Genomic DNA, 23,784 nt, shown 5'->3' with positions numbered 1-23,784 from the left:
CAGTATTTTTGCTTTGCTCAGCATGCACCACAAAGTCGTATTGCAAAAAACAGACTGATTCACTGAATGCATTACATTAAATAGAGTTTATTAACTCGATTTTCAGTTGACATAAGCAATTAAATGAATCGGAATAAATTACACTTTTTCCGTCTTGCTGTTTGTATCTTGTATCTGATATTCAGCGAGCAGATGTTCCAAATATCAAGAATTCCAAAAAACACAAATAAAATAAAAAAATACAAAACCATCTCAATTGTCTAATAATATGGCAGTAATGGTAACAAATCTATTAAATGAAAGGCAGATATTTCCATTTCTTAGCTATATCACTTGAATTCTCAGACTTTATAATGTTAGTATTAGATGCTCATTTGAGGCATACTCCTCTACTAAAAAGCTTCTATTCAAAATCCAATCACAAAGCTTAAGCAAGTTTTTCTTCTCTTTTCATTTTCTGAAAAGTTGATTTTAGATATACACAGTTGTCACTGAACAATGGCATACCATTATTCACAGGACAGATATCATCACATTAAGCTCGACATCTCCTTTCACTCAGTGTTTCCTCCCACCAAAGACACAACAGTTTTTCTTTTTTTCTGAAAATTGCGTTAATTTCAATGTCCACGTAAAAATGTCATTTGAAGACAGAACAGATGGAAACACGACAAGAAGATGATGGAGGCTGATATGTGACAAAGGTCACCAGCATTGTGGATATAAATCAACTTCATTGCTGTTGCTACCACCCACTCCTCTCCTAATGAAGCTGTAGCAGTCCCCACTAACAAGCTTAACAAGTGTCTCCAATATCAGGCAGTAATTGCAGGGAGGCTCTTCTCTCTGCCTAATTACTGATATTTCCTACTGCACTGATTGGACCCGCAGCACCAAGGGAGGGTGGGGGGTGTTAGTTGTTCCATTTGCTGGGACGGCTCCTGCACGAAGGCTGTGCTCTTTGAAATGTCTTTCATAGGCTATTTATAATCACAAGGAAGGGGTGGAGGGAGAGGGTGACACAGAGCAGGAAAGAGAGGAAGAGAATTTGTTGACCAGCGAGAGGAGGGAAACCGAAGTGGAGGAGAGGCGCTGAGAATAGAGCCACTGTGCTGCATGTGTGTGGGTGTGTGACAGAGACAGAGGCGTGGAAATCTGTGTTGCCCTTTACATCTTTTAAATTCCTCGATCTCTACTAAATTTCATCAACAGTGTGCAACCCTCCCTTCCATCCTTTCTTCCTGTCCACAAAAATACAGATTTATTTTCCTGATTTGAGCCCCTGTCCCCATGCAAAAAAATTAAGTTACTAAAATGGACATTTTTACAAACGCCTTGCAAAGTGCAGATTTTCAAAAGCTCTGGTTTAAGTTTAAAGTTGTGTACATGTAAAATGGAGCATTTGGGAAACAATGACATCACAGATTACCTCATTATGATGCTTTGTGTCCGAAAAAACAACAATGACCACTATACACCGGTTTCCCGTTTGTTTAGCACTGCTAGGTGTAATTAGAAGTTAACAGCTAAATTTAGCATCACTGAACAACATTACCGACATCCACAGGCATCTGCCTCGTCCATTATCACTTGGACGACAGCATTCTATTGGACGGATCCTTTATCGCCACCTATTGCCCATGCATGATTGTTTGAGTGTTTGCAGTCAATATTGTGTTTTTGTCTGGACGGAGAAGATATTTTGTAGAACGGAGGTCGTGTAGATGGGAGATTCTGTTTTTTTTAATGAAGGAGAAAATATCTGCAGTAGTATCATCATGTCCATGTTGGGAGGGAAAACACATTTCCGTGAAAACAAGTGTAATGGTTTGATAACATTCATGGTCTGATATTACTAGCAGCAGCTTTTCAGTTTTTTATTGAGCTCATCTTTGTCACCATTTTTCTTTCACTTTAAGTTTTCCGTGATTATTTTCTAGCTCTGTGACAATAATAATCCTCATTCGTGATCCTCCCTGCAAAGCTCTGATTAATAAACAACCATTTCCACCCTGGCCACAACATGGATCAGTTTAATACTCTAGATATTGGTAACTGTTCTGTTGGGGAAATGTTTTCTTCTCTGGTGTCATCATACCTCTTCTCTGCTTTCCTCCCTCACTTCTTCTTCATTATTTTTCTCCTTACTTTTTCATGAAGTCAACCACCACCATTTGATTATTAGAAATCCAGCTTTTACGATTTTTGTTTTCTTTTTTATAATTTCTCAGAATTCTCTGATGTTTTTGTTAAATAATTATCATTTGGTTTTCAGTATTTAGAAACTATGGGTGAAAATGTTTTGCATGAAAACACTGTGATTAAAAATAATGGGCTTTTACAATATACTTCTTTTTTTCCCCATCCATCTCTTCATCAGTTGTTGCTTCATTCCTTCCATTTATTCTTTTTTGTTATGTCAATCATTAACAATTCTGAAAATATTGCCATCCTGAAGGTTAAAATGGAAAAGAGCTGCACAGATACAGTTAACAGATTGCATACACTCTATAGAACTATGGATCTATTGTGGGGGCTGGGGTGCTAATGTTTGGATTGTGTGACTGTGTGTGTTCCGTCTATTATTGGCAGCTCAGTTTTCACATTTGTGATTTAAAGCCACATTGAGGCATAAATACAACATGTTTTCTTCTATAAAACATTTATTAAGCTTATTCTGACAATTTAGCAGCCAAAGCACCAGATATATCATACTGTACAACTTTTAATGTGTCTGATCAATAGAACTGCTATGAAAATCCATGATGAATTGACTTTTTGAGTGTGCACAGCATCCTCATATACAGAGTCTTACACACGATAGGTAATTAAAGAAAAATAACGAACAAAGAACTTCAAACTTGTGACAGAAAACCCAATGATCAAATACATGCAGCAAAAGTGAACAAACTGAGATCCAGGTGCATATATTATTCGCACATGTGTGAAACTATGAATTACATGTGGCATCAAACTATAAAAATCGATTTGATTCTCTGTGCAGCAGCTTTTCACAAATTAACAGTGACAGACGGAGAACCTGTTATTCTAAATTGGTACGATATGTGAGGTGACAGGAGCTGTTGAAGGGTAATTGCTGGAGAAGCAGGCTCCCCAGGGACGTGTGTTTACTCATTTCTTTGATTCTACCTACACAACCAGAGACTTTATGTTAAACCCTATAGCTTGTCAACAGCCTTCAGCGCACCTCTGCCTCTGAGCCTCTGTAATGAGAAGTGATTGAAACACACCGTGGATAAAAGTGACTCGCCTTTTTTTGCTGCTGTGAACTTTGCACAGGTTTTCTCTGTGTACGCCAGCAGATGACACACTCGATAATTCAATTGTTTAACCCCCTGCCCACTCGTCCAATGCCTCCCATTCACACTGCAAAAACGCCCTATGAAATTAAAGTGGAAACATTTTATATATATGAGCATAATCTTTGCTTGGAATAAAGAAACTTGCCACACAGTGCTCTACACAAAATACATTATGTGTTACTCTGGTTAATATTATTTATTATTATCAGAGACAGGTGTTAGATCTAAAGATAATTCTGAGAGTAGTTTTTTTGTAATGTATATAATGCAGTGCTGTAATTAATTATCTTACCCTTTGAACAAGTAAAGACTTTACCACTATGCAAGCCAAGAGACTAAAACCTGAAATTAGATTTTTTTGTCATATATTGAAGAGCTTAAAATTGGAGTTAGACCATATACCATGTAATAACTAAAAAATAACTTTAAGTAATATATAAGTCAAATTAAATAAAAACACCTGCATTTTCAATATCAAATAATCCAATTCATACTCAGAATATATCTGACTAGATCATTTTGTGTATATATTGATAGTTAACTGTTCAAATAGCTTGAAAATCATGTTGGTTTTGTCAAATATTAACGGTTTTTATGCAGATGATTTTTTTAAGGTTGGCGCCACGTTGCATAACCTTCAGATGCCTTTTTCATAGCTTTTCAATTTCTCACTCAGCTTGTCTGGACGAGGCGAGAGTTTAGTGTTGGACCCTGCCGTGAAGGTCAGCGCCGCGTCCGATAAAAGTAGTGGAAAGAAAACTTTCCCTTCCATCGTCCTCTCTGTAATCTCTGTGTGAAGAAAATGCCAGCTGCCAGCTTCATTTGGAGAGATAAGGGCCGGGCCCTGAATGCACCTGCCTGGCCACACGCAGCAGGAAAGAGTGAGAGAATAAATATGTAAAAATTGAGAAAACATTTAAAAAAGTTGGAAATAAAAATACCCACACACACAGCTCCACACTGGCAGATCCCACAGAGAAAGCAATAGCACGTATGAGTCATTGTAATATATTGTGGCACTCACTCTCTCTTTCTGTGTGTGTATGTGTGTGTGTGTGTGCTGCTGTCGGGGCTTCACTGTAACTCCCTGTTGGCAGGGTAAAATGAATGGCCTCTGCTATAGATTTTTGGCAGACAAGTCCCCCTACAACCATCTTATATCTTATTACCAACAGCCTCAGACGCTCAAATTGATCTTTATCGGTGTGAAGAAAAGAAATTCCCCATGGCATCGTCGACCTTTATGGTCCTCACCTTTCATTGTTGAATTTTTTTTCTTGTGTGTGTATGTGTGTGTGTTCTTATATGTGTGTGTTTGTGTGTCCCCTGCAAGTGGATACTCCAGCAGACACGCCAACCATCCTGATGGAGAGTAATTGCTGGAGCAGCCACTGTAGTAAGCATGTCCAAGGTGATAGACCTGGAGTTGTTGTTAGATAGGAAGGGAATGAGATTTCTTTTTTGAATCAAAACTCCATCTCATACCAGAGTTGCATCAGACTTGTGTGCCTCCTAAAATCTGCCATTAACATAAGTAAGTTTTCTCTGCAGTGAGTTTCTTGCTGCTTAGAAGAAGAAGTTGCAAACTGTTGACAAACTGCTGGAGAGTGGGAGCAGCATTTCTTTCACAGCTGATTCATGCCGACTCTTCACCTCTACATGCACTTACAACACTGTCATATTCATATAACACTGATACGCTGCAGTGGTACACACAGGACAAAAACTACTGAGCATTAAATACTGTTGATCCTTTTTCTACTATTTGGTTTTCAGTCAGTAATAAGTTTTTAATAATGTCATCATTTCTACATAATAGAGGAAATAGTAGTGGAATAGAAAGCATATACTGTCTCCCTCTACCTTTATTTGTAATGGTGCTGGGTGAGGTCACTGAACAGAAAACACAGAGGACATGACAGGCACATAGTTCTAGCAGAGACACACAGGACTCACAGATCACAGTGACTCCTGCAATTATCACTCTCCTTTTTTTTCTCAAGCAACTCCTCAAGGAAATATCTGACATTTAATCTGCCAAAAATATCTGTATCTATCATACTTTTTGGAATTGAGGTTGAAGCAAAGATGGACGACATGACTGCTCCCCAAAAGTGAAGCCTAAGTGATTCAATTGCCCCCTGGTGGCTTGCTGTAGTATAGGTCATATACCCAGCCAACGCAATGTTAGTGGATGGGACATGGACAAAAGCAAAAGTCCTACATTGCTGGAAAGTGGAAGAAAGTAGAATTTCATAAATTATATTATATGGATTGAAGGGAGTTGTTATTAGGCCATAAAACCAAAACAACAAGCAAAATGGATCTAAAACAGTTCTATGTGGTTTCATTATGGGTTTCCCATTAAGATCCATTGTTGATAGAAAACATTTTGGATTTATGCAGCTTTAAGTTCCAAGGGCTACATGTCTTACTGTGGAGTGATAAAGTCCTCAGACGTCTAATCCAGCTTTAAAACTAATGTGTTGAGGACCTCGACGGTTCATCCTCCTCATCAGCACAGAAAGACAACTTCCGACTGACATACACGTATAGAGTATTAATATTTGACTCTTCCTAAAGTTTTAATCCTTTTTTAATGTCATCATATCTTTTCTTCCCCAAAAGCCACATTGGCTCTTGACTTTATTGTATTTCTCTCGTCTCACTCTTGTCACTTGATGGGTTTTCAGAGTATACTGCCCTAGAAATGTAAAAGGGAAATGATCCCTTTAAGAGTGGCTGAGAGGATCAGAACCTGTATTAAGTGACCGTCATGAATGTAGTCATTCTGGAAATTACACTTTGTAAATGTCTGCACAGTTATGCTCTGTTTTACACCACCACCACATCATTTTCATGTTTCAGTTTTGTCCTATTTGTTCCGTCTCCCTTTACTTTCACACAACAGTCTGGCAAACACAGCCTTGTTAGAGCAGCGTGTTTGTGCAAAGTGAGAATGCAGCGTTCTGGTGCTGTGTGATAGGAGAGTGTTGACAGTTTTAATGAAGACAGACTGGAAAGCTCCTGAGGTGATAGTGCCAACATACCAACAGCAGGGCTTGGAACAGGCTCTCCATTAGTTCAGAAGACTCACATACCCACATCCTGACTATGATGACGTAGAAATTTCAAAATGGTAATTGAGAAAATGCCTTGTTCACGGGAAGTGTCATTTACCTGTTACGCCTGGGCTGTTGTTTACATTGGGAGCATGTCTGCTGCAGAGCTGCCTCATGAAGTATGACTGCTGTATTTCCATGTAAGTGTGTAGTGTTCCAGCGTGTGGAATCCTACATGAATGAATGTAGTACATCCTCCGGACCTGCAAGTATTCCACAATTAAAAACGTGTTAAAACTAATGAATAGATTCAGTCAACAGAAATGTTTTTGAGGGGAAAAATAATTTTAACTGATGAAGAGACAATACACGAGACACCAATAGAAGCAGTGCGTCTCACATGCAGAAGGCCCGCTTCTCCAGCATGATCAAATTCGAACCGAAATGAAAAGCAAAACACCATCCAGTGTGGAGCGGGCGTTAGTTTGACAAATCCATGCTTGTACAACTAAAACAAATCCAATGTTAATGTTGTATTAAATCCTTTTTATTACTTTTTTTGCCCCTGCTGCATTAAGTTAGAGGTTCATATATTTATTTGACATTAGCAGTAGCTCTTTTTCATTCATCTAAATATGCCACTTTTTGAGTTTTGGTGTCCACATGAACTAAATATTTATTTCAGAAGCAATTTTCAAAGCAATAGCTCTGACCTTTCATCTTTTCTCAGTTTTTTGATAAGTCAGGGGAAATTAAAATCTATACTAATGACTTGTTTATGATAATTGGTTTTAATATTGCATTGCTTTCCTGCTTTGCGTTATAATTATGCATATTTATGTCAAACTAATAACATTCTCTTTGTCTTCCACTGACCTATGCAAGAATTAGAAAATAAATTCAGGAGGAAACTAGTGAAAGTCTTTTTCATATCCTGGAAAAACAAACATGGGAGCTATGCTCATATAGCATTTTAAATTAGAGGAGACATATGCTTTTGTGAATGTAAAATATCTAATCTTCAAATTTTAAAAAACGTAAAAGTTTGTGTTCCCCCACAGAAGACACAGCTCCTGAAGCTTTTGAAACTCCTCATCAGTAGTGTAGCCAATACCTGCACACCATTGTGATGACATCACAGTGGCCAACATTTGCGTTATGTCTAGCGGCCAGTTTAATAACAAAGCGAGGTAAAGACTGGAGGCCGTCATGGTTTATACGTGCTGACCAATCACCACAGACTGGTTCTGCTGACCAATCACAGCAGACAGTATCACGAGAGGTGCTTTAAAGAGGCAGGAGCTAAAACTAAATTTAAGACAGCGCTGGACAGAGGAGAGTATGTAAACCTTATCAAGTATTATCAAAATTACTAAATTAAAACTATGAACATAAATATGAGCATAATACGAGTCTCTTGGAATGAAAAGGCAAAGGTTGTGTTCTCTCTGTATAGAAATACAATTTTCTAAATGTCAACACAAACATATTACATGATTACAAATCTTGGATTAAATCCCAGACATATAGTCTCGAGTGTCCATCATGTATGAAAGTAAAATGACAGAAAAGATAATCAGACAAAGACGACTGTCTTCTCAGTGTGACAGGTACTCAGGCTTGTGAGGCCTGAGGCAGTGCTGCCTCATTGATGCAAACCCTATCATTTTCCACTCAATCTTCTTGTTATTTCTCAGCCACCAGCAGTTTTCTAACATCATTCCACCTTATTCACTCGTCTCTGTTCTGGGTCTAAGGCTCATTTAAGTCTCCTAGAGCTGCTATCATACAGCGATACAACAGACACAGACATGAGACCAGCATCAGCTGAGAAACATTTTGCTGCACTACATTACTCTGGTCTTTAGCACCAGGCCAGTTCACACTGCTCAACATTATAGCCGGCAACAATTCACAGACCGTTGAGAGAAAAGAGACAGTGGTGTATTTTTGCTACTGTGAGGCATGCAAGAGGAGGAAGCGATAAATCGCTCTTGGCTAAGATCTCTCAACAAACTCATTGTGCTGTAGGTTGAACAACAGATGGGATGGCTAGAAAAAACGGTAGAAGAGACAAAGACAGAAAGAAGAAATGAGGGGGGAGGAAAAAAAACAGGAAAGAAATTAGACAAAGTGGTTCGTTTTGCATTCTTAGAATATGATGGATACTGGCTCGGATTTTATTAAAGCCTTTACAAGACTCAGTAATATTTATGATATGTGTGCGCCTTCACTTCCAAATAGTCATATATCCACGCAGCCCAGCATCCTTTGAAAGGAGGTTTATTTTGGACAACTCTGAAGGACATGACTTACATCCACTGCCAACTTTTCGTACAAATGCAAGAGCAGGTTTTCCCTCTATGCAGCAGAAAGCTTGGCTGTGGCACATGTAGAGTTGTGATAATCAGCAGCCACCGCACACGTTGAACATGCTATACAGACTGTCATTACTGTGATGAAACAAAAGCTTTTCTATAGAGATTATGTAAGAAGATAGCAGGAAATACGATTTGAATTACCTGAGGAGTGAGGAATATTGCTTGTGTGGGGTTGCATTAAAAAAAACATTTAGTGTTTTGACATGCGTCACACAGCATTTGTGTTTCCATAGCTGACCCCAAACCCTGAAGCATATGATCCTTTAACTTTATCCAAGTGTTTTAGTTGCATAACTTGTCCAATAACTTTAAAAAACCCTCCAGTACTCAAGGCTCATACAAATACTCTGCACAAAAAGTCATGAAGTCAGTTACCTCAGCTGCTTTCAGGACTCGTATCTCAGGATGAAAAAGAGCGTGGCATAGATAGATCCAGAACTTTTGATGATACGGGCCAGTGCTGGTGTTAATGTGCCGTAAACAAACACATTTTATCTCCGCAGCAGAGTGAATACTTTTCTTCCTGCCTCTGCCTGCTGCACCACTTCAGAGATGTCTCTGTTGTTGTGCACGCGTCTGAGCGGAGAATTTCCTGCTGCCTTCTTCATAAGTGGAAGGAAAACTCTGGACAAACTCTGGACCTCCTCACAAAAGCTGTTAAAGTTGCATATTGGACTCCAAAGTCACAGAATCATGGCCATATGTTTGAGATTTAAGAGGAGCACAGTCAAACTTCCCCTAAACCAACCAATTAACACAATTCTCATGATGGGTTATTTGACATTGTACCATTTAAATTCTCATGTCTGCTGTGAAAGTTGTTCAGACTTGTAACTGTGGTTTCTCGACCTTTTTTTCCATTGCTGACAGTTACAAGATTCTAGGAATACCATTAATAGCCCAAGATGTCTGATGCTTTTCCAACTTTCTTATTTTCCAGAAAGTAAATATTTTAAATTCAGCTTAATCTGATGGTGAAAATCAAGATAATATGATAAGTTTATAGCAGAAAATTCCAGGAACCATATTTCTGAATCTCATATTGGTTATTGAAGGTAATTGGCAGTGGAAGTTGTGTTTCCATGCCTTAAAATAACACTTGACAATATAGCCGTGCTTCTTTGAGTGAACATTTTTTACACTTGCTTCTTCTTTAAATTTTACGATTGGGCAAACAACAAATTTTGTTTTCCAGTCCGTGACCTCTACTATAACTATATATAGTTCACCCAGGGTGGGTGAAGTGTTTGAGTCCAAAAAACACTTTTGGAGTTTCACGTGTGAACAGTGGTGTCACCCATAATCCCCGACAATCAATTTGACTAATTATTATCCCATGTTTTAACATAAATGTCTGCTGTGATCCATGTGTGAACGCAGCTCCAGAGGAGGATAAAAGCCGACATTTAGGCTAAAAACATGGTGGAAATTACAAAAACACTGAACTTTCCCTTAAAGGGAGTTAGACCATATTAATGTAGCCTATCCCACCACTCTCTCACGACGTCACACAGCCTAGCTTATTCAAGCTGGTTGAGGGAAACTTGTCTTATTTGCCATTTTTGTGACATTTCAAAAGTCTGCATTCAATTTGCTGGTCTCTTGTATGGAAACATGGCTTGTGGCATTTAGGGGATGTTGGTGTACAGCAAACCTTGCCACGAAAAACGTGCATGAAGAAGGCGAAAACAGTCCCTTTAAGTGAGAGTGACGCTGATGAACACGTACAGAGAACATGTAGAGGAACACGCTGACAGACAGACAGCATTACTGAGCCCTTCAGCGTCCATGAACGAGACGTAACTAATGGGCCTGTCAGGCTGCGGTCTGCGGTCCTAATCAGCACTCAGACAAACAGCGTCTGCTCACAGTCTGCCATGCACCACATACTGCTTTAAACATAAAGCTTCCATCCAAGCTTACAGAGCTTTGTCAGATACAGCTGCAGATAGCGCATGTGTGTGTGTTTGCATGTCTGGTTATGCCGGTGGGTTGGATGCAGCAGGATAAAGTGGAATGAAGGGCCTTACCCAGCAGGCTTAAATCTCAAAGCCTGCAAGGGTAAACAGGATAGAGGGGCAGGGGAATGCTGCAGATGTATTGTCACATGAAAGCAATGTTGAACTTTAGGTTGTGCAGTTTCCTGGATATTTTCCATCTTCCTTATCCTCTGATCCATGGCTGAGTAAGGGGAATATTTTTTTGTCTGCAACCTATTCACTCATGCATGGTAAAATGGGTCTCAAAATCTCACTCTTAGCACATTCATTTAAAAAATCCACTGTATCAGCTTTTATCACATCTTTTTTTGGAAATATGCCAGACGGCTGTTGGAAAAATGTGATATATCTGATCATATAACTTTGGCAATTGTTTTCAGTTCTTCTGTAGATATTAAAGAAGTAATGAAAGCAGGTGGAGGGACACAGTTATAGCAAAACAATATAGTATTTATTCAACACCACTTAGAAAATAGGACACCACCGCCTCTACAGTTAAACTTGTATCTGAAAGGGACATTTGAAAGGTGTAGTGTTGTTCCAAAAATAGAATTTTCCTCTAGGAAACTGTAATGAGAGCAACCACATTCACACAGCAACAAGGAAGAAATACAATATGCGGAGCTCGCAGCGGAAGTAGCTCGGTGTCGGTGGATTGAAACAGAGCCTCCTGTGACAGCGTTGAGGGTCGACCAATAACATTAGATTAAAAAAAGTCAATTAACCAAATACAATTTGAAAACAATTTCTACTGAAGGCTCACAGGCGCTTACAGTCTACCAGGTGCACTGTATGAGTAAACTCTTGTCATCTAATTAAATTATCTTTATCATGTTTTCTCAGGATGTTGGGGGCGGCCTGAAAAGCCACAAGATAGAAAAATGTCATCCAATTGGACTTCTGAGGCTCTGTAAAAACTTATGTATAAGGTATTATTTTATCCCATGTAGATGTTAATGTAGATTTAAGCCTCTTACAAATTGTTCTTGACACATTTTTTAGTACAGTTTAGGGATCATACTGGTCGTATAAGTGGGAGACATGTCTGATCAGTCCAAAGAAGCAAATAAATTGTCATGACACCGATAATTTGTTTCTGTAGTAATAGAAAATATAATGTAATGGTGGACTAAAATGTCTTTTGGGGTGCTCTGGTGGATATAAGTATCTCTTTACATATTATGTATTAAGACTTCAACACTAAATACTTACACTATGTATATAAACGTTTTAATGACAGTGGCCTGACAACATAAGTAAAAAATACCAAAACACATCACACTTTGAATAAAATGTTGCTGAATAACTTGTTCAAACTTTGAAAGAAAACTCATTCGCACTGCTCATAAGTCATAAGCGGAAAATTAAGGAAAATGAGAGCTGCGTTACCAGTACAGGTGGCACAGAGCTAAGCTCAGGGATCATTTAGCATATGAGGCCTGCAGAAAACTCCTTGGATCTCCTGATGGTGTGAGACACATCATTCTGCAACATTCACACAAGAAGCCTCCACTTTCTGCAGAGCCCGAACATGGAATTTAACACTACATGCACCGTGTCTACATAGTTACTTAACTTGTCTGAGAGCATCAGTAACACATCCATCTGCAACCCATTAATTTCAATAAATAGCGACATGAGTTTTCTCAGCACATGAATAAGACAGCTGTAAAGGTTTTAAGACAGGTGCATTTTATAACTGCTATTCAATGCAAAGTATACAGTCTTCTCTAGTAAACAGATGAGTAATTAAGAGTAAATGATTGAGCAAATTACTATAATCTCTTTATTCTGCTTCATTCTTTTCCCATTACGAAGTCCTTAATTAGAGGTTCGTGATACATTTCAGGTTAATGAGCAGTTGCAATAGTAAATTAGCAATTAGTAAATTGATATTGCAGGGAAATGTGTTTTGCCCTGTGGGTTGAAGAGCAGGTCAGCCAGTCAGCACAGGGGGATTGAATGATGGCTGCGTAGTGAATGACAACCTGTCTAATCACCAGTTGTTTTTATCACAGTGTAAGAAGTGGATGTAAAAGGTAAATTCCAGGCAGCTGCATACACTTATTTCATGAGTGCATTGAGTTTACTGGGAGATGATGCTGATTGTCACGTTGAAGTAGTTGATGGTGCTACTGACACAGATCCACAGGGGAGTTTAAGTGTTGGTACACTTTAGAGTGTACATATGGTAATGCATATCCTCCCCCACTACAGACACACACACACACTTCTCTGTCAGTCTTTTCAACTTCCCACTTCCTCACTGCTTTACACACAAACACACACACACAAAAAAAAACCCTCTTCCCTTTGCCTTGTGTTTCTGCACATATGCTCCACACAGAAGCAGTCACACCAGATTGCAGTGTGACTTTTCAGCCAAGGGAAAGATGCACTCTTCTTTTCTTTATAGAATTTGCTTTAGCTGGATAGGGACCGAGTGGCGCCCTGCTGCCACAAATTATCAGGTGCAAACTGAGGATGCTGAGGAAGGTGTCATTTCAAACATGCACGCATGTATGCACATGTGCAGAGAAACACTGCACGGCACATCTGAGGAGATTTGCCCGTCACACAGATTTGTTTAAGCGCCCTGATGTGTTCCATTTTGCAGGTTTAGAGTTTAGACTGTATCACAGAGACAGACATACAGCACACCCAGAGTTGTGTTTATGTATGTCTCATTCCGTTTCCTCTTTGCTGCCTCTAATTCAGTTTATAATTTTTCTCATGTAGACACAACAGGCGCAATCCCTCTTCAACGCCCCCTTTTTTTAATGCAGTTTTCCATCTCGATGCTTTCCTATTTGCTAAGCAACTGCCTGCTTAGATTTCCAACACCCTCAGATCAGCAGGAGCTAATGATTGCATTCCATAAGCATGTAATGTTCATCTCGGCCAAGCACATTTTAAAGGTTAGGTATGGTTTTTCCTGCCTTTGTATTCTGAACAGCGGAGCATGTACAATGTTAACGCTTGCAGCAGCCATGTCATTGATCCAAGAGCACCATCTAGTGGCTATTAAGGGTACTTGTAAATTGCTGGAGTAAGTGGAGTCAGAAGTGATACAACCTTTTATCGCAGACAGGATGGAAGAGAGGGGGAATTCATGCTGAGAAACACGGGAGCCAAAGAGGTGTCAAGTCTGGCATTCAGTTTAAAAGCATCTTTTAAAAAATGGTGCTGATTGTGTTAGGGGCTAAAACCATGCACTTAGAAGATGAAATGATTTAATGAGTCACGTGTTCACAAAGAAGTCTGATGAAAGAGTCATAATGTCGGAGATCTGCCGGTCTATAAGAGCAGGAAATTACTGTGATATTTTAACACCAACAATATCTGAAGATTTCATGCTTAAGTCCCCATGTCTCTCTTTCTTCTCATCTCTTATCATCCATGATCATTTATAGACTTGAAAATAGAGTTTTGTAAAGAGTAGAAGTGGCAGCGCTATCTCTCACTGGAGAGAGTGGGAGGAACGGGTGGATGTAGATGTATCGTATGATCCTGAACAGCTCAGAGTTCCATCTGTTGTGTATTAAAGAGATGATGAGTCATTTCACTTGGTAAAGCTTGGGTCAAAGCAGCCCCAAATCCCCCAGCCTCAAACACAGACACACACACACACACACACACACACACACACACACACACACAGAGGGATAAACTCACATACTTAAACATGCTCATACAGAAAATTTTCCATCACATCATGCATCTGTCCTATGTCTACAATTTAGTCCAGCCTAGAGCGGATAGAGAGGGTGTAGTAAAGATTGGTTTCTATAGATCATGCCTGAGCCTTATGTTGGGAGAAATATTTTAAAACGATAACGGTCCCCACACTGGAAAGCGTGCCATTGTCCGATTCACGATAATAAACAGAGACTTTTTTTAAATTAATTCTTTCTTGACCTGGTGCCTCATTACCCACCATGCAACTCGACTGCTGAAAGCTCTTGCTAAAATGTGTGTGTGTTATACCAGAAGCTGCTTTTTGGGTCCTGAGCTAATAACCTCAAGACATATTTTAGAGTATAATCAGCTATTTCTACATTCACACCCGGTTTTATTTATTTTCTAACTTGCAGACTTCTGCCCCAACAAGCAACACTGACTCAGGTGTCATCACAATAGAGCCAAGACCTTAACAACTTCGCCTGGAGCCACAAACGTTTTCAAGATGTATTATTTATTTAAAAAATAATGGTTAATTCCAATTGTTATTATTATATCACTCCAGGAGTTAAAATCAAACCATGCTATTCTAAAATTATATTGTCTTAAATTTGCTAAGGCTCACACGTTAGCAAGGAGTTTACTGGATAAAGACAATAAGCAATGTTAACATTAATTTGCATGCAGTTAAATGACTGATGAACTGTGGAATATTTGACGAATCTACATTCAATATTCTGACTTCTTTTAAAGCCTTTATGCTAACTTTGTCTTCCTGCTCTTTGGTGTTTGGCGGTTTGCTTACTTTAAGTTACTGCTGCTGAAAAGAGGTTGATAAGAACAAGGTTCGCAGACTGTAATGCCGAAACAATTAGCATTAGCAAATTAGATCCAAAAGCTCAATAAGGCTGAACAGAACTGCAAATGTGAGGACACTCCAATGACACATTCGACATAATGGCACAAAATGTGAAAAATACATAAATATTGAATAATGGAGTATTAATCTTTACTTAAACCATAAGCTTGCTTTAAGGCTAAACCTATGATTTAACCATAAATCAACACTTTGAAGAAATAAGGACTTACCCAAATGCTTTCCAGCACTTCATGAAAATGTTTACATAAGCATAAAATGATCACCCCCTCACAAGCACATAGGCTCAGGACGATAATCTTTTCAGGTCTAATCCTTGTGGTCAGAAATGAATCAAATTAGGAAGCAAATATTAAATCAGACATGTTATTTTTGGAAGGAGGAAGCAGAGAGGAGGATATAGTGCTTCTTTTTCCTTATTTTGTACCGTCATCACTTCCCTTTGTGAAGTGTCTAACTGTCAAACTCCAATTACATTTAATGAGCTTTGGGAGTGTATGTGCTTGCATGTGCATGCCCCATTTCCTTAAAATGTATTATCTTCAAAGCAATATACTGCTGGTAATTAGACTTCCCTAAACACAGATGGGTTGAAGTGGACAGCAGTTTAAATGCTTTAAATGATAGGCGTGTGAATGCACCTCTCAGACTGTTAAAGTCCTGTATGCTACACTTCTGTGGTGTTTTATTGGAAGATGTAATATCCAAAAAGAAATATCTGTGGTTTACTCAATCGTAATATGGTTTTATATCTCAGAGGAAGAACAGGTTGTGTTGTGTCTATCTAATAAGCCTCTTTTCTGAGCTGGTTTCTGAGCGATACACAACCAGGCCAACAGCAGCTTGAATCAACTCACAGGTAAAGGCAAATGCTGATGGTCAGGCAGCTCTGAATTAAACAGATGCAGAAATCTGGTCTAAAATGATCTGTTTTTTTCAGGAATAAAAAAAACCACTTGTCTCCAATATCATTATCCTCGGGAAAGTTGTGCACTGATACTCTGTTTTGGCTTCCTGACCTGACACCCAATGTTTCCCAGCATTTTTCTGTCCTGTAGCTTTATAGCTCAGGGATGGGATCATTAAAACAGCAAATAAAAAAGCTGGGATCCTGGAGGGCCGGGCTGGGGGTCATGGCTGAGGGCAGTGACGGGGCACACTTTCTGAATCGTGTCTGTGGAATAAGAATTTAGCACCTACTGTAAACCTGTTTTATAATAAAAGGAGACACAGAAATCTCACTTTCTGCAATACTGGATGATTATAGCTAAAGACAGACAGAAGATGGAGAAATGAAAATGTGAGGAGCAGGAGTTAGTGGTATAGAGAATGCAAAGGCAGTGTCAGAAAATATGGGAGAAAAGAGATGGGTTTGGCTTGTTTTATTAGAGAGCAAGCTTTCCACCTTCCACAAATGTATCTGCATGCAGTGTACAACAAAATTTTGCAGCAATCCTTAAAGTCCATAGTATGAATAGGAAACAAAAAAACAGCATAAACAGGTATAAAAGGTGCAATATGACAAAAGGAGAAAAATGTTAGGTGAGGTTAAAAGATGAGTGTATTGCTCTCTTGTTTTCGTGACATGTAGCTTGAATATTAGAACCCATAATTCACCTTGGGAAGATACATGATTTAGAGACATCCATACACAGCTTCGCCCTTCAGTGCATCACATTAGGCTTCATGTACAAGATTTGTGCATGAGCGTTTCTGCACACTTGTGAAGAACACTGAGCCAGTTAAACAGCCACAGGCCACTTATCATGTGATGGTTTTGTGAATTAGCCTGTCAGGAAACAAGTAAACACTCATTCAGCAGAAACTGACCTCAGGAGCTCTTCAGGAAGGGTCTAAAGTGAGTCTTGATGTCAGTGACTCACTAAGTGGCACAGAAGCTGTTCATTGAATCTTCTGGGGTCCGTTTCCGCTCTATGTTGAAGGGTACAACAGTCGGTGTTTGCAAAATAACAGTAGCTGTGTCAATTTATGAAAAATACAGCAACAATAATATGAATGTCATTTACACAGAGTTTAAGCCAAAAGTCCACTGGAAGCGGCTCAGCTAGTGGACGAAGTCACACGATGGTGTGACCGAGGGTCCGTGAATGCACTTTGTAGGAAGATATCAGCGGATGTTTAGACTTAAAACATGGTGTGCATTATGTTGTTTGGAGTTGAATATGAATGTCAAGGCTTACGGACACTTGGATAACATCACACAGGCAGTATGGAGGCATGTTGTTTTTTTTCTGTTGTTTTATTACGTCTGAAGTCTCAGTCACCATTGACTTCAATTGTATCGGATTCGGTTGCAACAAAGTTTACCTTTGAAACTCCCACCCCCCTATCGGCATAGTGTCGAGTGGATGATGAGTGAATTTTCATTTTTCAGTGAACTATCCCTTTAAGTTGTTTGATCTTATGTTGGTGGCTGTTGTCTTTGGTTGCTATTGGGAAGACCCCGGCGACATCAACAATTGCCACAAGTGTAAGCTTTATTCTGCACGTAGCCCTTAGAGTAACAGATATAATTTGAAGTTAATTGCAGAGGACATAATGCTATAATATGCTGTGTATGTCTGGCCACCAGGTGTCTTCAGGGCCATCAGGTGTCTTTAGGGCTGTTTGCTCAGTTTAATGTCCCCTGTGGTCCCAGCTGACACTGAACGCTGCCGAACTAAAACAAAACTCAACTACACTAATCACTGCCAATCTCCTTTGCCCTAAAAGGCACCCAGCTGTCCTAATATGACTGCCACATATAATTTCCATCTGCCAGGAGGTGGCAAGTGAAGTTAGAATGATGAGCGGTGATCAGTGGGAAGTGAGTCAGTCTGATAAGGATAGATTAAACTCTGGCTGGGTGTGGGGGCAATGACATGCTTGGCAACATTCAGATGGATAAGTCTAAGAATATAAATGTTTTGTGAACATGCATGGACACACCCACGTGATCAACCAACTGCCTCCAAGATATTTTCCTAAAGGTTTAGGTGTAGAAGTTAGTGACATAATAATAATGATAATATTAACTTTATTGGTATAGCACTTATCTAAACGAGGTTACAAAGTGCTTCACACAAAAGTCCATGGCATAATGAAGAACGACGACTTTTAAAAAACATGGCGGCCTCCATAGAGAGGACCCACTACCGATGTAGAGTGTTTCAATATAAAGTTCTATTCTAGGGTAAAGAAAACAGCATTCAAACAGTTGAATTGAAACACACTAGGATTATTTTATGTTCAGTTTCTGCCAGTAGCTCCAATTCACCTAAACCTCACACCAGACCTTTAAAACCTTTTTTGTCTTTATCTCTCTACATCTCATTGATTTACTTCGACCCACCCACACACTACAAACAAAAGCTTGAGCCTTTATTGCCTGTTTTTGAGCACATGATGCTGTGGCTGCAGAGTGCCCCTGCATAGACATTTTGTTAATCGCCTCTCAAGGGTCAAAATGCATGAATGGATAGAGCTTAGTTTCACTCTCCCTTGATGTGTCTGTGCCCTCGATTAGACCTCATTTACCTACACATACCTCTCCCTGGTACAGAGTTATCTGTGCAATGGTCTCAGTGACACCCACAGTGATCTCAAGGCCTTGAGGCTTAATGCTAACATTGTCAAGGGCATGTTCAGACTAGATGTCCTTACACATGAAAAGAGACCCACATCTAACATGGAGATTGCATATGAGCAATGTTTTTGAACCAGGAGTGTACTGATTTTGTGGTAAATACCAGATACGGTCTATGGTTACACATGTATGTGTATTTGTTTGGTTTACAGTACTTTAAAGTACCAGTACTTTTACTGTAAGGAGTTTTGACATCAAAGGGGATTTAAATTCAGGACATCCCTTCATCTGACAGTTGTGTTTCCCAGATTAGTTTTCATTTGTCTTTGTACACTGTTATTGACTGTGTGATTTTGGTTGTGTAGTGGTTGGCATTGTTGCCTCAAAGCGAGATGTCCCTGAAGGTTGAATCCGGGTTCGCCTGGGGTCTTTGTGTGTTTGCATGTTCTCCCAGTGTGTGCGTGGGTTTTCTCCAGGCAATATGCTGGTGACATTTTCAAGGGTGTGCCACACCTCTCACCAAATGTCAGCTGGGATTGGCTCCAGCTCCCCCCGCAGCCCTGAAATGTTTAAGCAGTATAGATGATTAATGGATTGAATGACTTTGTGATTTTTAAAAAAACAAGGTCTTGGCTGGATTTTTTTCCATTAATTTAGTCCCAAACAATCTCTTTTTTGCTTTTCATAAAAACTTTATCATCCTCTGTTACTTGTCAATCTTATACTTGGAAAAGCTGTGATATTAAATGAGTGAAGAGGAGTTAGACAAAATGAAGAGTGTGTGTGAATATTTTAGGGATGTGTGGGAGATGAGGTATAATCAACAAGGTGATAATTTCACACCCACACAAATGCTAACGCCAATATTGTGACTACGCCACTTGCGTTCTTAATCTCTTTTTAATGAGAAGTCAGTAACACTTACACACACACACACACACACACACACACACACACAAATGTGTATGCATGTACATATTCAAACAGAGAAACTGCGGCAGTCCACTCAGCTGCTGTCTGACTGGCTTCTGTATTTGCTGCAAATAGTTTTATTGTTAAGTTATTTTCTAAGTCAGATAGAGATGATTGTCCATCCTACTGTTGTCATAAATAGAATAATCTTTATTTAGATTCATCTGCTTTTGATGGGATGTGAATCAAATAACACATTGAACATGCACACATACATCTGTTACACTGAGCAACAAGAGAATACATTTGAAGAGGAGAACGACTAATTTCACACACCACAAGTTACATTAAAAGAAAACAGTAATGCAGAAGAGGCAGTAGCTTTAGACATATTAGAAGAAAATTGACTTTGCCATCATTATTTTGCACGTGTGGCAGTCCCTGAGCACGCGTGCAATCTTTTTCCCATCATCCCAAGGCTCACAAACCTGAATTGTGTTCCATCACAGGCAGCTTGCACAACAAGCCTATTCCCTAATTGGTGCTTGAGCTTTTAAATTGCCTGTGTTTGCTCACAGCCAAGAAGTCTCCCAAAATGGTAATCTGAACACCCCCCCCACCCACCCCCCACCTCCTTTAAAAAAAAAAAAAATGAGAAGAAAAATGAATCCAAAGTTCTGCATTAAGCATTAAGTGTCCCTGGCTTCACTTGGAAATAAAAAAGTTACTCCGTAGGAGACAACATAACATTTTATGGGGAATAATTGATTCACATATTTACATAATACATAAGTTAAATATAACAAACTTGAAAAAGTAAACTTTTAATGGGTCTGCTGCACACAAAACTCTGTGTAATCACCAATCAAGCTTTATGCCCCACCACTTGTCACTCATCTTGATGAGCTGTCTGGCGTCTAATGATACAAATCTGGAGGTAACAAGCATTCAAATGGCAAACAGACAATGTGCTCCAGAACAAAGCAACTCAGAATTTAAACACCTTACTGTGTCTGCACTTTAAGTTTTGCTGTTATCATTTGTATGTCATTTCAGAATAGCACAGGTCATCACTAATTTATGTCCCACAAGGTTTAATCCTAGATATTATTCTCTTATTAAAGTCATTAAGACATTTAGGCCTTTCACTGCTGTGAAAACTGTTAGATTTGTTTCTTTTTATAGTCTTTTCATTGTAATTTTTGTCAAAGGACTAAAATATGGTTATTCCTTGTAGCAAACCTCTGACAGCCTTATACAACCTGTAGATCTCACTCTTCATTAAGTCAAAGGGAGCCCATCTGTGTCACACTAGAAGGGTGGTTTATTATTCTAGATCCCCAACGTCAGATAGCGCTGCCACTAAAAGTGTTCTTGACTTAGCTATATGAGCAAAAGATGTTTAAAGGTCCAGTGTGTAAGATTTAGGTGAAAGGGAACTATTGGCAGATATTTAATGTAGAATAATCCTCATTATGTTTTCAATAGTTCATTTCATCTAAATTGTATGAATTGTAGTTTTATTTACCCCAGAAAAGACCCTTTATATTTACATACTTTATATTTACATCGAGAGGACCCTCTTTACGGAGGCTGCCATGTTTTTCCAGACTGGACAAACTAAAGACCTTTTGCAACTTCAACACTAGATGTCACAAAATTCTACACACTGTACCTTTAAAGAAATACTGCTATTCAAAGAAATGATGTGTCAACATATAAGCAGTATTTCATTATGTAACTGGTTAAGATTATACTGTTAAATCGGTATTTTACGGACCATTATGTTCAACATTCCATAGTTTCTGCTGACCTGCCGCTGCTGCTAAATGGGGAAACACAACGAGGGAATTAATAGAGCATCTATCTTTTGCTTAAAAAAGTGAACAAAAGGTTGAATTCCTGCTCACAGAGGCCTGACACAATTCCATGACTGTTTTAATGTGCAGGAAGTCAACCTTTTATTTTACATGACTTAACTTTCCTATGCACTTGTCCACCAGTTGTGCATGAAATAACCTTAATAAAAAAAATTAAACGCTGGAAAAAAAAGTGCTTTTTTTTCTATTGACCGACTATGTGTTCTCTTCCTTGGTTCTTTTACTTGTCTTTTATCAGTATTATTTAAGTATCACAACATGCAGCCAAGAAGAATCATCGAGGCAATAATGACCAAAGTCACATTATTATAATGTTTCATTGTTGAGTAGAGATCCCTCCAGTTCACTGTGTTTGCTGGAGAGCAAATGGCTTTTCGGAGCCGTGGCCCAGATATTTACACGCTTGCTCGTGCATTCTGCCTGTGATGTCGAAAAGTTAAAAAGACTCCAGAAGAGGGATGTGGGAACGCAGTAATGCTTTGTAGTTTCGCCGTGTTGCTAAAGGGGAAAGAAGTATTTTGTTGGTTCAGCTGTTTTCATTCCTATGCTCCCTTATCTCATTAGTGGCAGCATGTGACCTCAGTGTTTAGTGTACATACATTGGGGTTCAACACACCACTTTCATGTGTTCCTGTGGACTTTACTATGAAGAAAATAAATAATTTTTAGACTTCTCATTTAGTTTTTCAAAATGTATTCAATGATTTTTACCTAACCGGTTCCCTCACCATCTGTCCTTTCAGGGAACTCACCTTCAGAGGAGTCAGAAGAGCGTGACAAGGAGCCCAGGACGCTGACCTATCCTGCGTATGTCGCCAGCCTGCTTGACACGGGTGCAAAGCGCATGGCAGCCGGTGTCCGGATGGACTGTACCAGCCAGGGCCAATGCCCCCGCTCGTGCCACCTCTGCCACATGAGCCCGAGGGCGGCACAGGGGCGGCAGCAGTCTGAGCCCGTTCTGCTGCAGATTACGAAGGCTGCGCCCATCTATGAATTAGTGTCCAACAATGAGACATACCAGGTGCGTACTGTGGTTTAGGCACATACGAGCTCGGACTGTCTAATGTTTGGAAAAACAGTCCTTACTGCTCACGTTATATAATCTTTCTGTCACAACCACAAAAATGTGCTACATCTTGTCTCATCCTCTTGAAGGGATGATCTCACTAAACCTTTCATGTGTTAAAGGAAGCTCTTACTATCCTATGTCCTTGGTCACCCTTTGTTCAGTAAATTCAAGTTCCACTTTTTAGACAAGGTAAACTTTTCCCCCATTTTTTCATCTGACATACCTTAATGTGTGAGGACAGTTTATAACGGCAAAAAAATCAACCCAGGCGTGTTTATAGGGATGTGATCATGGAACCATAGTCCGTCAATAGACATCCTGCAAGGAAACACTCCATGTGGCTTGTGGCTGTACAGACAGAGAAGGATCCATCAGGCCTGATAGCCTCATGTCATATTTCTTTCTCACAACTGGTTACAGAAACCAGGGATTTATACAGGGAGGTTTTTGTCTTATCCAATATAAAACCCTCCTCTGCCGGCAGCATGCTGTGCCTTAATCTGCTGTAGTATGCTGAGGCTTATTTGACTTTATCGATACTGTTTGTCGAAGCTGCTTCTAGTCCTCCAGAAGAGAGGTCGATACTAGGCCGTCCACACACCCCACCCCCCCAGGGTGCCAGGCTTTCATCGTGAAGCACAGGCAGACAAATACAGCCGCTGTTATTGACGGGAGTTGTTTGGAGGTTGCTGCTGCTTAACTGTGCAGCTACTTGTGTCCACATGATGCACAGGCAACATTTTGAATTAACTGGTCTGCGCATACCAGGACCACAACTACAAGGGGTGTGCATGTACAGTGTATGTCTCTGGCAAATCAAAATGCACGCTAAACGCATTATCAAAAATTACATGCAAAAAAAAAAAAGAACTGCCAACATGCAGTTCAGCACAACAGATGATCTGACTTCCAAAATATACGAAAACAAGTAAAACACTTGATACATCTGAGAGTCACCTCCGGTGCCAGAATAATCATTATGTAGAACACCAATATTTCGCTATTGAACATAT

The 23,784-nt window shown here is 39.5% G+C and overlaps 1 protein-coding gene across 12 annotated transcripts in view; it reads left to right on the top strand.

Moving 5' to 3' along the window:
• Nucleotides 1–23,784, top strand: part of astn1 (astrotactin 1) — a 389,228-nt gene that overhangs the window by 316,822 nt on the left and 48,622 nt on the right. For all 12 annotated transcript variants that reach the window (XM_069511745.1, XM_069511741.1, XM_069511748.1 and 9 more), the window contains one exon: nt 22,446–22,723. In XM_069511745.1, the coding sequence (XP_069367846.1) occupies nt 22,446–22,723 (278 nt within the window). The remainder of the gene's footprint in view (nt 1–22,445; nt 22,724–23,784) is intronic.

This window comes from Paralichthys olivaceus, chromosome 16 (assembly GCF_024713975.1).
Source record: "Paralichthys olivaceus isolate ysfri-2021 chromosome 16, ASM2471397v2, whole genome shotgun sequence".
NCBI classification, from domain to species: domain Eukaryota; kingdom Metazoa; phylum Chordata; class Actinopteri; order Pleuronectiformes; family Paralichthyidae; genus Paralichthys; species Paralichthys olivaceus.
The sequence above is the reverse complement of the archived record's forward strand: the minus strand, read 5'-3'. Positions and strand labels throughout refer to the sequence as shown.